Below are 17,601 nucleotides of genomic sequence, written 5' to 3'. Positions count from 1 at the left end.
AATTAACATGAGAGCATCTTTATCTTTTGCTCTTTCCATTATTATAATGACTTCGTGTGTGAACAACGTGAAATCAAATTCAGAGTTTTGTGAAAGGTCCTAATTACTAGTCCTTTATGTAGTTGAGAATAATTGATCAATGTCAGTTAGTTAGCGTTTTATAGTTTTGGTTCTTTTAATAATGTGATGACACATAAATAATGTAGGAAAACTTTCATACTAACTATTTTAAAACTAATCTATTCATAAAATTAGTTGAATTGGCATGTACGTTGTAAATGTTCAATCATATGTAAGATAAACTCTTCTCATCAATTTTGCACATAAAAGAAATCTTCTATTGATTGACGGGCTTCTAATAAATTGCGCATATGGTTGTTGGCATCATAGTGTATGTGTGTACATCTTCACCAAACATATTTTCTTTTTAGATATGATAGATCAGTTTGATGTTGATTAACAGAGTCAGAAAAAGAGCCCTTACTAATAAAGTTCAAACTCGCTGTTTGAGTTTTTTTTTGAGTTTTTTTTTTTTGGTTGCACAAACAGTATCATTATTTGTTACTCAGCAGTATGATAAAGTTAAGTTCTAATGAATATATTTAAGAGATGTAATTATCTGTTAACTGTGTCACACTTTAATGATTAGTTCTTTCCTGTGTATAATTCAACATAATTTTGACAGTTTGATTTACTAAGATTTTAGAAATTTTAATACCGGAAATTGAATTTAAGTTGGGGTTGTTGCGGTATATAACAAAAAAAAGAACAAAAATTAAAAAAATAAATATAATTGTAGTGCAGAGGTGGGGACCATCCACCGCCCATAAGCTCGCAGACTTACCGAAGCCAGCTTCGATCTATTTTCTCAATCTAACCCTAACCCAACACCCAACATTTGCTTCAACTTTCTTTTCCTCCATCATTCTTGCAGTTCCTCAAGAGGAACTTCAATTTTCACAGCATCCAATTCATCCTTCAACTGGGTGCCACGCCAATTTGAATCTCGCACTTCTTCTCCTTTGATACTCAACTTGGGCTAGCTAGCTCAATTCAATTTAGCAAGAGAAGAGAGACTGGTCCGATCACACGTAATTTGCTCTTTTTATTTCATTATATTGAAATTGCCCAATTGATCAATTCAACTTCTTGTTCTTGTATATCGCAAAGGAAAGAAGCAATTAAACAGCTTGAGATATAGCTCACTACATTCAAAGATATATAGAAATAGAATTAAGAGAAAAAAAGAATGGATCCTATTACAGCACACGGGCATTCATCACTTCCTCCTCCTTTCCACACATCAAGAGATCTCCATCTGCACCATCAACACCAGTTCCACGCGTTGCAACAAAGCACAGAAGATGAACAAAGCGGAAGCAGTGGAGGCCTAAACCTCGCACACAAAAGGGAGCGCGAAGAAAACAACAACAACAGTAGCGAAGGAAAAGAAGGTGGTGGCTCAGGTGAAACCGAAATCACAAGAAGACCACGAGGAAGACCCGCGGGATCGAAGAACAAACCGAAGCCACCCATCATCATCACGCGCGACAGCGCAAACGCGCTAAAAACGCACGTGATGGAGGTGGCTGATGGCTGTGACATCGTCGAGAGTGTCTCCAACTTCGCTAGACGCCGCCAAAGAGGGGTTTGCATCATGAGCGGCACTGGAACCGTCACCAATGTAACTCTCAGGCAACCCGCATCTTCCGGTGCCGTGGTCACTCTCCATGGAAGGTTCGAGATCTTGTCCCTCGCCGGATCATTCCTTCCACCGCCGGCGCCACCGGCTGCTTCCGGTTTGACCATATATTTAGCCGGTGGACAAGGGCAGGTTGTAGGGGGAAGTGTTGTAGGAGCACTCATTGCTTCGGGTCCTGTGGTTATTATGTCAGCTTCTTTTAGCAACGCTGCTTATGAGAGACTCCCTTTGGAAGATGAAGACCCTTCGGTGCCCCTTCAAGGAGGTTCTATGGGGTCACCCGGTGCTGGTGGTGGTGCTGGTGGGGGAGTTGGTCAACAACAGCCACCTCAGCAACAGACGCAGCTTTTGGGGGATGCCACTGCTCCTCTTTTTCATGGTTTGAATCCCAATCTTCTCAATTCTGTTCAGATGCCGTCCGAGACATTCTGGGCAACTGGTCGCTCTCCGTACTGATGATGGATCATATGTGACACTATCATTAATGTAAGTGAAACAAACACTATCACTAGGTAGATGTTTTATTTCTTTCAGTGATGCCTTTGTTTTTAGCTTTTTCGGTGGGTCGGGGGGTACGTACGTAGCAAGAGATTCACCAAACTGTCGTGTTAGAAAAAAAGAAGAAGATAGGGAATAGTGATGTTCAACGTACGATCGAGGTTCTATTCGCTTCTTTAGGATTTGTGTGTCATTTTGATATGATTAGGTGAGTTCATATATGTTTACGTGTATTTGATGAGACTGTAATTAAATTGATGGATATCATTGGCGAGTTTTATTTTATTTTTGAAGAAAAAAAGGGTACATTTGCTTCTATTGAACGACTTCGAGGTGAAGCAGTATGAGTTACTAGGTTGTAGTACGAGGAACGAACGCAAAGGGAACGAGGAGTAAGAGAATTAAGAGAATAAAAATAGAAGCACGTGTGGCGGAGAAGTGTGCCCAGTGGAAGTTATAAGAGGAGGAAGATGATCTCGATCGCCAAGTTCTAGTTCTCTGCTGCATGTTGTGCCTTCGATCCAACACTTAGTGAAGTGTTTGAAAAACTCATTAATTTTCTGGTTGTTATTCATTGCATTTCCTGTTCTCATTTTTGTGTTCGTCGTTATAAGCGCATCATCTATATAAGGTTTAGCAACGAAAAACATGTTTAGCTTGGGTTGCTTATATTTCTGAATCGAAGATAACGTCTATTTTGTTGTTTCAGTTTGAGGTCATGGTTAATTTAGTGAATAATGATATTGGTTTCTTGACGAAGCACCTGATAAAGATCATATGTATGATCTTAGTTGGGTTATTCAAATTCAATTGAAATAAAAAGGTATTTTAATACATTATAGTAAAAAAAAAATTAATTGTATTCTTTAAATAAATATGAAGATTTAATGAAAGATAATTAACATAATTCTAGAAAATTAAGTTATTTAATATGAATTTATTTTACTGAAAATATTATTAAATGTTCTTAAGGTACAAATTATGAAATGAATTTTTTTTTAATTTTATTTGTCTTAAGAAGATACTATACAGATTAGGGAGTGTAATTAATATTGTTGTTTGTATTAAAATTATTGTTGATTTTTTATAATGTGGCATCCACTATTATTATTATTTTATTTATGATACATATATAAAGTATTTAAGAATTAAATTTATTTTTTAAAAGTGAATAAATATATAAAGTAAAAAATAAGAATGTAATTAACATTAGTTTCAAGTTAGTTAATATTGCATGGTAGTGAATGTGTATCCTTATTTTTTTTTTCATTTCATATGTTTGCGCACTTTAAAGAAATTAAAATGATACGAATTAAGTAGGAATGAGAACATAACTAAAAAAATTAATAATTAATATCATCTTAAATTCTTGATTACACAAATAAATAAAAATAAAATTTTCTTTTAAACATGGATAAAGAAGAGAAATAAAAAAAAAAACAAACATACAAATATTTTTATAAATAACCTTAATTTTAACGTAATTTTACCATAACTTTTAATGAGAACTCTTTATTTATTATTTTTTAACTAATATATTAGCTCACTTGTTTGAATTGGGTTCGATTTATATTAATTTTTTAATAAATTTTCTTAGGAAATAATAATAAAGAAATAAAATGAAGTAAAATTTTCTTATAAATTAGAATGAAGTTGTTTTATTTATTTAGTTTTTTAGATTTATTTAACCTTTTTAGAGCTTGATACGAGTAATTTAATTTTAATTTATAAATAATTTGTATTAATTTGATCTACTTATTTTTCTTCATATGTTAAATTTCTTTATAAGTTCACTCATGTTGGGCATAACTCTTATTTTATTTCTCTTTTTCGTTTTTAGAGTATATGGTATGGTACAAGATAAACATGAAAGTTTGGCAACTGGTTCACACATGCACTGTCTGATCAAAGCTCTTTTTCGAGGCAGTCACCCACACTTTCATTAAAAGGCAACGATAACCAAGACAACAAGGTTCCCCAGCGTTATATATACACCATGTCTCCCAGTCCCTCCAACCCTACTCTCTCTCTCTCTCTCTCTCTCACGTTCATGTTGAACCCTCTCAAGTTGAAGCCAAACCCGGTTAAGATTCATGCACCAAAAACTCGCTGCTCGTATAAGCCAATCTAAACGATTTACGACATGACCTTATCCGATCATTTTCAATCCTAAGTGAGACATTTTTTAATCTTTATTGTAGCATATGTATTGTGAAAATTGCCCTATACTAGTCTCTTTTCTTATTTTATTTTAATATTTGTTTTCTTTTAACTTGAATTATTTGTCCTTGTTGCGGCTCTAACCTCTACTTTCAGGTCTCAATCCAAATTATGCTTCCCTGTGTATGTACTGCCTCTAATTACCTTTTTCTCTTTAAGAAAAAATAGTCCTTTTCTTTTTGGGGGGATAGTTTGATCTTAATTGTTTTTGGAAGATTGTTCTAATTAGTTGAAAGTGACTTAGAGAGCAGACAATTAATTTTATTGTAATAAACAGATTAATTTAAGAGTGCCCGGGTGTGAGAATTCATCCACAGGGATCTATTGATTATTACATCCCTAACTACTTAACAAGTCGGTAACCAAGTTGAGGGGCCAATCAACTTGTTATTCTTGATGGAGACAAAAAGAAAAGTGAAGAAAAATCTGAAACTGCCTCTGACTTTGATTTTTGATCAATCACTACTTTTAAAACTATTAATAAAACACACAGCCCGCGAAAGAAAAAAACAACAACTACGTGAAATCTGGCTCACTTCCCGCATTAGATTGACCAAATGGTATATCACGGGTCTTGAGGCCTTCTAACTTTTAATTTATAGGGACAGAGGGATACGCATACGCCTAAATCCTGCGCAAGAACTAACGATTTTAATATCATGTGGAGATTACAAGAATCGACTTCTGTATATCATAGGCTAAAGCAAGTAAATAACAAAGCTTTGCAGAGTTGTTAGATAGTTAAGTCTATTGAGTATATTAATACAAATTTAATTCTTAATTATGCATATAGAAAAGAGTAATTAAAAGAGGTAAAATTCACTTTGATTATCTCTACGCATTAAAGAGATTAGTTTTTAGCTATTAATTAATATAGCATCAGTGTATACTGAAAATTATATAGGCAATAGCAAGTAATTAGGTAGATAACGATGTTTCCTTTAAATGGGATGTGTTTTGTTCTGATTGACAAATTTTCTCCCTCCATTGACCGTATTATAATTATACTAAAGATACCAGCTGTCAGATGAGACATCTGCTATTTTTGCAACTCATAGCCCCTGTTATAGTCTATGATTTCCATCTAAAAGATTAACAATAGATTAATGCGCTCGCGTTGAGGATCACCAACGTTACACTTAAAAATCATTGCCCATTCGACAATACCAATAGTAATATTATTGACACATTTTCCTTGCAATCTCTACATCAAATGCCATTGGGCATTGTCTCTTTAAAGTGTAACTAGTCCCACCAAATTTGATTTTTGCAAGACTAATTAAATTTAGGACCAAACACTTGTATAGTTTGGAAAAATATCATATTCAGATAACAATCTGATTAAGGCAGGCAAAGCCCCCAGCCAGGCATCATTACCCAATAATAATATTACCTAAAAGACTACTTTTTCTTTATCTTTTCAGTCCCGAGTATTTTTGAGGCGCATATGCCTTTATTGTCCTACCTATTTAACTCGTCTCAAATGATCAAAAACAATAATTATAATAATACATTGAATTTTGCAACTTGGTAGGGGCACTCATCATGAAAAAAAAAATGTTCACGGGGTCCACTTTTTTAACAAATAGATTTTGTTAAAACAGTTCAAATCATCACTAATCAACAAATCAACTATTGTCCTTATGAATTGCAACAACTATTTAATGGAAGAAATTCAAAACTGTCACTAACCTTGCCTCTATTTCATATACAAATCAATTTACATGACAGAAGCTAGACTCTAGGAAGCGGACCAGAGAGACACCACGTTGACTTGATTAAGTTAAGGCCTTTCTTGATAAATAAACCACAAACAAGAACTCACGCTTGTTTAGAATTTCAGCTAGAACACTGAATACAGCCTTCCTGCTTAATTGCTTATAACGAATAATGCATCCAAAATATTTAATGGTATTGTTTCTCTTTGGATCTTTCAGCCCACTTTTAGTTTACTCTACAGAATTCTTCAGTTTACCCGCAAACGCCTTATTTCAGCTTGGAATGTGGGACTGGAGACTAGCGTTCGATGAGCAAGAGTCTTTACATCTTCTCTTGAACAATCTCGCGAGATACGAACTAGCTCCCACAATGCACCCCCATTAATCATGTCTCTTGCATTTATTTCTGAAATGCATCAACCAGAGGGTCTTAGGCATGTACTCCAGTGAAAGTCTTGTTTCTAGTTCACAGATAGAGTTTACTTGTTACTTACCATGTTGTGCTAAATGACATAGTGCAAGCTCAATATGACGCCTAATTGATGAGGCTTCGTTATTTGCATTTTGCACAATCCATGGAAGAGCACCATCCTCAATAAGAAAAGATCTTCCACTCTTTGTCCCTGTACAATGTGGCAAAACTTTAACTAAGGCGATAATAGGCACTGTTGATCGAGCACGATTTTGCAAACCCAAAATATGCGAAGTGCCAACAATAAAGTGAATTACAAAAGTAATGGACGAATTTTAGAGGGGAGAAAATAATCTGTATAATTCCTTAATATATAGACTCAATTACAAAATTTATTTATTTGGATTTATTTCCTGTAATTGGGCCAGATTTGTTACCCATAATTCCTAGATTAGCATTGATTCCTCAAACCTGTATATATTGTAATTATCCTTGTACAATTTGATCATCTAAAATATTATTAAGCTTATCATATTTCTAGTTGGTACCTGTGTCTAAACCCTAGCCACCTTCATTGTTGTTAAATACACAAGTGTCATTTCAATTAAGATATTAATATGCACCACACAAAAAAATGTGACTTGGGAAGCTTCTTATACAAGTTACCTTGAGTAGATGCTCTTGACTCACACTTCGCAAAATTTGCTATTCCACGTGCAACCTGTGCATGTACATCGGGATGTCTGCATCTGACCATTCCCAGCAGTGCCTTGATACCGCCTTCGCCCCTTAGTTTCGTTTGTAGCTTATCTAGTTTAAGGGACACCAAACTTTTAGTGGCAGCAGGTTATTTTGTTTCAAGAGCATCAACTTGGTACATAATGCCAAGACTAGAATTGCTCCCAGTCTGAGTGTCTCCACAGATCAATTAATTTTACTACATTCAGCACAGCCCCATGAGACCCCTCAAATGCAACGGCTTGACATTTCCAAAATAGGCCGAACATATATTTTTCCTTTACTCTTCAACACGAAATTTTTTAAAGCCTTTGTCAGGCATAACAAGGCCAAAAATACCTCACACACACACATGAACTTGGCATCCTGATTAATATCTTAACAAAGATGACATGAAGCGTTTTATTGATACAACTTAACTTTGGAAAGATTTAGTTTGCCAGGGATTTTAATTATGGAAATATATTTGTTCAACAGATTGGTTTATAAATTCATAATCCTTCCAAAAACAGGAATATCAGCAAAGAAAGAAGGGGAAAATAACAGAGGTAACCAACAGTGAAGTATGATTTTATAATTTCTAGGTGGAACAAACAAACGATTCTGTCTATACTTTGTTGTATTGCTCATCCAAAATAGAGAATATGGAAACAAGCAGTAGAACAGGTGGCTCAACAAATTTGTCATTCATGATTCCTATCCGACTATCCTACACCTCACCAGACCAGTTGGATCATTTATAAGTAATGAGTCTGGGATTCTCATTATCTATATAGCAGTAAAATCCATCTGACACACAGACAATTAAAACAATTTCAAAAATAGAATAAGATCAGCAGTTTACCATTGCCACAGAGATTTGCAATGGCTCCAGCAACCATTCGAAGAGTTTGAGCATCTTCAGCATTGGCTGCAGTCATTGACAGCAAGCTAATGCCCCCTTGGGCCATAATGAGTTCTTGGTTGGTTTCTGTTAAGACAGAATACGGGTGTGCAAAGGCCAGGGGAAAAAAATCTAAGTAATAAACATTTTCCTTTCATAAAAATACTAATGGGAAAGAAGAGGAAACCTAACTTTACCATTCATTGCCAAATTTGCAATAGCACCTGCAGCAACTCTATGTATGGTCTCATCTTGTGAGGTCTTAAGCAGGTTAAGCAAGGATGTAAGCCCCCCTGCTTCTACAATCTTCCCCTGATTTGTTTCTGTAACATCAAGTTGGAAGATGTTAGGGCTGACAGTTCTTATAACCCCAAGTTCTATAAAGCACACATAGTTTAGAAGGAGATGCTTTCCTTCTTCGAATCAGTGCATTTTATAAGCCAAGCCAAATACATGATTTGTGTCATAGGAAGAATAAGGAAGAGAAGGTTTCATATGATTTTTTGGTGATTTTTGTTTTTAACAAATGGTCAACTTTAACTTTCTCCCCAGATTCATTTACACCAAATCAAATAATTATAATTTACAGGTCATGCTAATTTTTATTTATTTTTTACTTTTTCTTATTTGTCTGCATGATAAGGAATTTCACCACAAGCAGGTAAAACTACCACCTTCAGCTGCTAGATTTGCTACAACTTTCACAGCATGGATTCGCACATCAGCATCATCTGCCTCAAGCAATGACAAAATTTTCTGCAATCCAACTGTAAAAATATTTATGTTATCAGAAAGAAATAATTCCAAAATAGACACAATAATCTATTACCAAAAAACACGTCAAAGAGCCAATTACTACCTTGCTCAAAGAGCTTGGCTATTGAGGGCTTCTCTCCATTTCCTGAAGCTTGTTGCTGGTGCTTAATTTGGGAAGTGAGAGAATCGAGACCACCAATTTCTTTTTCAAACCCACCTTTTTCAAGTTGCCGTCTTGTCTATAGGATAAATGTCAATAAGATAAAGCAAATATGATTCCAGCACATGATTACATGAAGCATCATAAGCAGCCCACATAATGACAAAAAATGGCAAAGAACAGTAATGTTGGTTTGTTTTCATTTACATGGTCTCAATTCAACTCATTTGCCATCAGTTAAAGTCCCAAAATTTTACTTAATCTGCTCAGTTTCCAATTTCATCATCAGAGATGAGAACAGAAAAGAAATCAATCCTGCAGTTGGGGGAGAACCAGGTAAACTAAGCTAAATTTTTCACCTAGTTACGTTCACATTCTGCAGTGTCAACGTAAGTTTCTCCATCGGATAGAAATTAGATATCTCAAGGACACAGACTGTTAATTCAAGGCTTCTTTAATAGTCCATAACCAATGAATAGTCTTCCCAGAGATGAAAATAAACATAAGTATCATGACCAATGATAGGCAAGGCAACCAACATTTTTAGTCCCCCAGGTTTCAGCCTAGAATAAATATAACCTAAAGCCAAGTGCCTGAAGATGCCACGGCATTCCATTGGCATAAATATTTCCATGTAGCAAATTATTGACATCAAAAAGAGACACACACATATTTGACATAGTCATATCTCTAGGTGAAGCTGAATCAAAGATATTAAATACTACCAGAATTCAATGATTTCTTAGATGGTATAGCTGCTTCAGTTGCAGAATTTTCAAACAAAAAACATGTAAAGGAAAGTTATTTCTTCCTCCGCAAAATTAGATTCAATTTTTTTTAGGAATTAAATAAGACATTATTTTGAATTTTTGTTGCAAAAATAAAAACTTTGGGAATAAGATCAGTGTTTTCTTTGTGAATCAAATAAATATACCTGTAAATTGGTAATAAATGCAAATTGAGTGATTATTTAAATTCAAAAGCTCTCCATATTGAAAACCACACGAGGAAAACAAAATATAATGCAAAGTGATCTTCTTATGAAACATCTACTGGATAAATTAAAAGCCAAATAACATGGGCATTTGTGCACTTTTGACATAGCTTACCTCATCAACTTCAAGACTCAATTGCAATAATTGACTTTGTAAAATTGCTATTTCTCCTTCAAGTTTCTGTTTCTGGCATTCCTCATCTTCCAACAGCTTGTGAAGTTTTAAGATATCTGACTTTCCTGATGCCTGTCACAGTAAACATATTCATTTAAAATTAATTCAGATACATAAAAGATGAGGAAAGGACATGCAAAAGAAAAATATAAATATTGGAGGCACAAAATCAGACCTCTGATTTTTTTAGTTCAGCCACTTGAATCTTCAGATTATTTACGTCCCCTTCAGCAGCTTTTCTTAGAAGAGTCTCTTTCTGAAGCATTTTCTTCAAATCAGCCAGTTCCTCAGCAGACACTTTGGGAAACTAGGAAAAGACAATTCTAGTGAGGCTACCACAACCAATGCTCGATTAGGGAAAGTCCCCAATCACTAAGTGGGCTTACTTCCATTTAATATTGAGCTACTATAGGTTGTTTTGAAATTCACAAATTGCAATTTAGTTTGGGCTTCATTGGAATATTTAACCCTTTAATCTACAAAAGAAGATGGCCCACGCATAACTAAAGGGACAAATTCATAGCATAAACTTACAGGGAAAATTCATTAAATTAACAACTTTGGCAACAGGAGTCCTTAGCCTGATTTTATTTTTTGATGAGACTATTTCCCCATGTCATATCTATTCTCCTTCATGATTTCCAGAGAAGTTGACTCTGCTGTTCTTAGCACTTTCGTCAACTTTAACTAGCTTTAAACAACATAGTATAGCAAAAACCACTACCTCTCCACTCAATTTCACATGGGATTCCTCATTCTTTCGTTGATTCATCACTAACTGTTCTTCAAGCTTCTTAATTGATTCCATATAGTCTTTCTGGTATTTTGATCTTTCCTTCTGAGAAAGGAAAATGAGTATCAGTACACATTCACCAGGAAATCATCAACATCAAATCAACTGCGTATTTTGCTATTTGAATTTCATGAAGTTACTTAGGTTATGCTGCACACAAAATCATCTTACCCTAACATGCAAGACATGAGCAGTATTCTCAAAGAAAGTTACAAGTGAATTATGGATAGACTGTACCAGAAACCATGTAATTTAATGACTGTACCTGACAAAATCTTTTATACAAACTGCAATACTTGTAGATATATAAAATTGATATGGAACCAACCTCCAATGAATCTACATAATTTCTTTCAGCCTCAGATATCCGATGTTGTGCTTCAGTGGCTAACCTTTCGATCTCATCTTCAAATGCCTTCTGCTGCCTTTCATGTTCCACAATGAGTTTATCTAATTCTATGTCTAGCCTTCTAGATAAGCTTTTGTAATCAAATTCCTCCTTTAACTTAAGCATGTTTTCCACCTTCATAGCCTATAAGAGATATTCAAGGTACCCAGTCATTTATTATTCTATGAAATGTCCTTATGACATAAAATTGCCACCACGGACTTAAAATTTAAATATATAAGAGGAGGTCAGGCTAACAAACAAAATAAGACATTTCAGCAGCTACAATGATAAAAGTAGAATGAGAAAAAAGAAAGCACACTGGTGAATTTGGAACCCACCCTCTGTCCAAACATTATAGTACTGGCAGTCTCTCCCCTATGCCGTGGAGATGGTCCAATAGTAATGACTAGTGATGTTCTTGCTGAACCTGTTAAAACTTTAAGATGTCAGGAAACAAACACTGCACAGATAAGGTACATAAAAATTAAAGATTCTAGACAATTTTAACAAAATATGTATTTCATAATAATATCTCTAATCTAGAATCGAACAATTTATGTATGAATTTTCTAACCCAAGATTTCCCTCTAATGTCAATGGTACTTCAAAAAGAGGTGACTTCTGAGACATTAAGCACAAACCCCTTGTAAAGATTTGTCTACAACATAATACATACAAGCATAAGATTCAGCAATTTATTATTAAATGTCAGATGACGACTTGCAAAGTGTCCTAAGCTTCACCATGTGTTTTTTATGTACATATTACTGAATGTCTCCCGCAGTAATTCATTAATTATTGGGCTAGCTTTTAATTACCAGTTGCAGAACATGTGATTGACACAGGTTTCCAGTGTGTTTTACCCATCAACATCCTCTACATAACATGCCATATTTGAGAATCCGGTGCCTTATAGTAATAAAAGAAAGAAACAAGAAAATATCAATTCTTACACTTGCTGAATCTTACCTCCAAATGAATCACGTAATAATCTGGTAAGCTTTGAGTCACGAAATGGCACATGCGCACTATTCTCAGCAAGTGCATTGATACACTTCCCCAATGCACTCAAGGACAGATTGATGGATTTGGCTTCCTCTAATGTATGTCCTTCACTTCCTATTAAGCAATAAATAATGAAACAATCTCATTAAGCAGCATGGATGTTATACCAAGCAAAACAACCCTGATTGCCTGAGTAATAGGTCTGCAGCAACTGATGATTTTACCAGCCTCCGTTCTTAAATATGTTATTCAAGTTTTATTTTGACAAAAACTCATATTTGCTTTCCAAGCATCTCACTATAAGCCTGATAACCTTTTGTCATTTTTATAACCATAAATGTCAAAAATATCATAAACAGAACCATGTATCTTTCCATCTAGGAAACCAATATGTACATCAAGCATGAGATTTTGAATTATATTAGTCTCGACTGTCCCAAAGTTACAGATTTAATTTTGCCTCAAAGAATTTTTATATCAAGATCTATAAAATATACAGTATGGTAAAAGATGGGAGAGAAATAGTGACTGTTTCCTCAAAGTAAAGCCTTTGAATATTTAAAGCCACTATGCACAGATGAATATGGAGAGATCACGAAATTCATTCCAAACCAGCAAGATCTACAAAAACCAACTTACGAAATGAACTAACCTGACTTATCAATTCGTTCTGAACCAGCAAGATCTACAACAACCAATTTGCCTTTCCGAACAACAGGTGCCTTTATGGATTTAACCATGTGTGGATGACTGCCATTTTCACTTGAAAATGCAGCATCTCTTCCCTTTACAGATCTCTTTACATGCACCTATAATATTAGAAATATATTCAATGTCCCAGCAAGACTAAAAATAGAAATATTGAACAGTGAACAATAACTCCTAAGAAGACAAGAACATGAGCACCAAAAGCAAGATATGCAAATTGATTTACCATCAGAATTGCATGACTTCGAGAAGATTCTGTATTCAGTTTTGTATTTGCTGCAAAACGATGAGCCTCTCCTAATCTTAGCAGCTCAACAAAACTATGCTGGTCCCTAATGTCAACTAGGCTAGCTCCAGGTAGTGAAACATCACCAGTTTTGGGATCTTCTATGATGGTTATGTTATCATTGGCAGGGTCAAGCAGATCTTGTATAGTCTCCATATAAAGCTGAACATGGACATTAAGAAAATAGTATGTTGAAGATACTTAGAAAGACATACCAAAATCTTTTTCAATCCAAGTACCTGCAAATAAGAGACAGAGACTGAATCGGTTTCCAGAGAAACATCTGCTAGAATATCCTCCATAGCTCGCACCATTATTCCACGTGCAGCTGTGTCTTCCTCTCCAAGTCGTCCAAGAGTATAAGTTTTACCAGTACCAGTCTGCCCATATGCCATAATTGTTCCATTGTAGCCATCTAGTACACTCTGCAGAAGGTCAAAGTAAGGAATGTAATGAAAGGAAGTTCCACAGTAAGAGCATGGTTGCCCATATTCATTTTTGTTTTAATACAAATTTCCACATTTCCCTGTGATGAGATACATGCACGAAATCAAACGTAAAGTCCTCAGGTTAATTCTTGAGGATATCAATAATGATGAACTACATAAAGTAGGGAAATCCCAAGCAAGAAGTCTTGCAGTTAATCCACATCACTTCAATCAATCTAGCTTTTAATTGCTGAGTATGAACTCTCATACATAGACAGACCTCATTATCAAATTACTGAGTATGAATGCAAACCACTGGTCAATGAATACCCACCTCCACAACAGGCCTGGCCACAACTTCATAAACGCGTTTTTGTGAAGCAAATTCGGTGAGCACCTCATCAAATTCATAAGTATCTGCATCCCAATTGTTCTTCCGGAGTTTCAACCTTTTGAGCTGCAATAGAGCCAGACAAATAAGAACGATTAACAGTCCAACGACCACATAAAGATTCAAGCAGCAGCAATAAGATAGCTCCCAAACAAACAACACGGTTTTAAGGAAGCTAAAATTGATTTAGCATACCTCTGGCTGTAGTTCCACACAGTCAGCAAAATCAGCATCCGCCACCGATTCTTCTGCATTTCGTGGCCGCAATCTAACGGCTACTCTAACTCTTCCAGGAACTTCACCAAACATAAGCACGCCGGTGTCAGGATCAAAGCGAGATAGCATTACTCTAAACTAACCTTCAAATTCAATAAACACTGGCGCGTTTTTCACACATTTATTGGCGAGTTTTTCTTACCAAATTCACGGATCCTTAAACACTTTTCCCTCCAGAAGCAGAAAAAAATTCATTCCTAACTAGGAATTTCAACATATCATATAATCACGAAATTAAGGCGTAAACGACAATTATCGATCACCAAACAGAAAATGTAGACCGATAATAAAAAAGGAAAGATCTGAGAGAGAGGGAGGATGGAAGAACTGACCAGCAGCAGCGTGATCCTTGCCGGTGCTATTGCGGCGTTGCGTAGGCTTGGACTTGACATGTGGCTTCAGAGAGGTCCTGTGAGTGCCATTTCTGTAACTGTTACCACCCTGAGAGGTGGCCATTGTTCAAATTTGAAGAGCAGAGGGTTTGCTCATTAAAGAAACCAACAATATGCAGGTGCACTTTTACACTTGTTCAATCCTTTCTAAATCGCGAGGTATGTGACTCGCATAAATTCGGGTTCAGTTGAGTCGTGCCTATTTTTGACTTTGGTGTTTGCTCATACGTAGTTTGGGACTCAAAAGTTAGCAATAGCAACCTCATAGACTGAGCCTGATCATGGGGCTTCGCGGGTCCCATTCTTTTTCTGATTCTTCAGTTTATTTTTCCAAAAGTACCAAAATACCCTTTCTTATTTCAAATTAAACCTTCTTACACATGGGTAGCATCGGAATGAAGCTCAATTTGCTTTTCCTTTAACAGAGAAGGAGGTGTCACCTCACACCCGCAATGAATCGTAGGCCGGCAGCATTCAATTTCTTTCAACTCCCCCAACCGATCATTTCACTTTGGATTACTGCTATTTTTATTTATTTTTTACTATTTTCGTTCTTTGCCTCTCTCTATTTAATTTACAATTATTCATATTTACGTATTCATTTAAAATCGCATTAATTATAATTTTATTATTTAAGGTTGTAAAAGAATTAAGGTAAAATGTAGCGCATGGAAGGTAAGGGTCTTTTTTATTTTATTTTTCGAAAGAATAGCTTTGTTTCTAAGTAAACTGTCTTTTGTGCCGTTTCCAAGATATGTTTTGTCCATTTCGCATGCTAATTTGCGAACACGTTAATCGGCAACTGCTCAGAGGAGACCTTACGAGTTACGAGTTACTAATGTCATACACATACGTCCAAAATGGAAGAACATTCAAGTTTCCTAAAATTAAATAATTCTCGAGGGTTCAACTATAAAGCTATCCATAAAATCAATGTTTGTTCAATTCAGGTACCTCATCATCCTTACAACTCTGTTATGTGCCCATGTTTTTCTTTTTCTAAGAAACAGTAAACATTCTTTCTATTTCATCATAAATCACTCTACCCGTATTGCTACAAAAATACACAAATCTCGTATTTTTATGCAATATGAAAGTCCCTTGTGACTGAAAGTTAATTTATATACGAATAATACTCACACGCTTAAATAATATTTTTATAAAAATACTTTTGTTTCAACAATTTAAAAATTATAAGTATCCACCAATTATATCTAAATTTATTTGTCATTTCATATAATAACTTGGCAGTGTACGGAATATTAGATATATAAAACAATAAATGCCTTATTTTTACCAAGCTATATCAATTTTACTGCCATAGTAATACTTAATTTTAAAAGTTAAGATGAAATCAACGTAAAAAGAGAAACAAACATACTCTCAAAATTTAAAATTTAAAAATGAAGTGCAGATTTTTAAAATAAATTTTGAAACGCTATCCAACTAACATGCAAGGAAACGTTTAGTTTGAGGAAGAAATGCAAGGATTTGACAAATTGGTAAAGAGTGGAATGGAGAGGCAAAGAGGGACTGGAAACTTTGCAGTTGTCACAAAAAAGGGCAACAAGTGAATAAAGATGGAGCCCTTTAAATCTATAGGTATGTAGATATTCAAATTGAATCAACTTTGGAGGGAAGAACATGCCATCAACTTCCATTAAGCTCTTAAAATATAATATATGCAACTTTTTGTCCTACTCTTTTTCCTTTTTCCCCTTCTGATCAATTGCTCCAACACTCAGTTCTGCACTGCTTGTGAGATTCAGGATTCCCAACTGATTATATTATGCAATTAAAAAAGGAAAAAAAAAAAAACATAATTAGTCGTAAGGGTCAGTTTAAAATATTTAAGAATCATATTTTTTTTTGCTAAAAATACTTATTAAACTAAAAATATAAAATTATAATAAATATTTTTTAATAAAAAATTTTCACTTTTAACTGCTTAAGATTAACTTTAATATTAATAAAATCAATAAAAGAATTTATTTGTCTTAAGATTACCTCACCGTCGTTTGGTCCTATTGCATATTTACCAAAGTTATTCTTTTAAATTTAATATTATTGTTATTTAAAGTTAACATGCACAAATCAAGAAATTTTGTGTGTAAAAAAAATCAGTAATTAACGAAAATTATTATTATTTTAAACTTAAATACTTCCATTTTTTTCGTTTAACCTATCTTCTCCAACTAAAAGAAAAGATGACAGATTAAAAAAAAGTGGATAAAAGACACATCTAATTACAAAATGAAGATATAGTAGATAAAATGACTAAAATTTACTTTTAATTATTTTATAAATTTACTCTAAAAATACTGATCAGGAAAACTAATCAATTGATGTGCCAAAAACAATTCTTTAAATTCTAAAGTAACATTAAAAAAAAAGAGGCTAAAATAACATTAGTTTTAAAATGGATTTTATTTTGTGTGTGTTTTGCTGATTAGTATTTTAAAATTATTAGTTAAGATTTTTTTTTAGAAATTATGTAAAATGAATAAAAGTACATTAATAATATTTTAAATATTTTTTACTTTTTAACCAATAACTTTAAGACATTAATATGAATTTATTTTTTGTTTTTCCCTTTTCATTGATCATGTTTGAAAATTTTTAAAATACTACGAAAACAATTTTAAACGAACAAGCAGTCACAACATAGAAGACTA

At 34.3% G+C, this 17,601-nt stretch overlaps 2 protein-coding genes across 2 annotated transcripts; one reads left to right on the top strand and one right to left on the bottom strand.

The window, feature by feature from the left end:
- The first annotated feature begins 1,249 nt into the window (after positions 1 to 1,249).
- Positions 1,250 to 2,158, top strand: LOC113869774 (AT-hook motif nuclear-localized protein 26). Its single transcript, XM_027506244.1, has one exon. It carries the CDS (start codon positions 1,250 to 1,252, stop codon positions 2,156 to 2,158), a length of 909 nt encoding a protein of 302 aa, XP_027362045.1.
- Positions 2,159 to 5,988: 3,830 nt separating this feature from the next.
- LOC113868804 (kinesin-like protein KIN-UA) lies at positions 5,989 to 15,166 on the bottom strand. Its single transcript, XM_027504709.1, has 19 exons — positions 14,867 to 15,166; positions 14,454 to 14,554; positions 14,202 to 14,324; positions 13,679 to 13,864; positions 13,380 to 13,601; positions 13,098 to 13,254; positions 12,410 to 12,559; positions 11,779 to 11,867; positions 11,378 to 11,581; positions 10,981 to 11,094; positions 10,432 to 10,563; positions 10,197 to 10,328; positions 9,031 to 9,166; positions 8,846 to 8,938; positions 8,369 to 8,494; positions 8,133 to 8,258; positions 7,217 to 7,360; positions 6,633 to 6,761; positions 5,989 to 6,544 (listed from the first exon to the last, which is right to left on the bottom strand). The coding sequence occupies exons 1-19, from the start codon at positions 14,988 to 14,990 to the stop codon at positions 6,387 to 6,389; spliced, it is 2,646 nt and encodes an 881-aa protein (XP_027360510.1). The 5' UTR covers positions 14,991 to 15,166; the 3' UTR covers positions 5,989 to 6,386.
- Between the last annotated feature and the right edge of the window lie 2,435 nt (positions 15,167 to 17,601).

The sequence above is a fragment of the Abrus precatorius genome, unplaced genomic scaffold, assembly GCF_003935025.1.
Source record: "Abrus precatorius isolate BTA unplaced genomic scaffold, Abrus_2018 Scaffold6, whole genome shotgun sequence".
Taxonomy (NCBI): Eukaryota; Viridiplantae; Streptophyta; class Magnoliopsida; order Fabales; family Fabaceae; genus Abrus; species Abrus precatorius.
This window is presented reverse-complemented; position numbering and strand designations above follow the sequence as displayed.

Bases quoted from the DNA above. Each gene is read 5' to 3' on its own strand.
- LOC113868804 (XM_027504709.1), bottom strand. From the start codon at position 14,990: ATGGCCACCTCTCAGGGTGGTAACAGTTACAGAAATGGCACTCACAGG. The intron at 14,555-14,866 runs GTCAGTTCTTCC...TGTTTGGTGAAG, and splicing joins CAAGGATCACGCTGCTGCTG to TTCCTGGAAGAGTTAGAGTA. The intron at 8,259-8,368 runs GTAAAGTTAGGT...CTGTCTTAACAG, and splicing joins TGCAAATTTGGCAATGAATG to AAACCAACCAAGAACTCATT.
- LOC113869774 (XM_027506244.1), top strand. From the start codon at position 1,250: ATGGATCCTATTACAGCACACGGGCATTCATCACTTCCTCCTCCTTTC.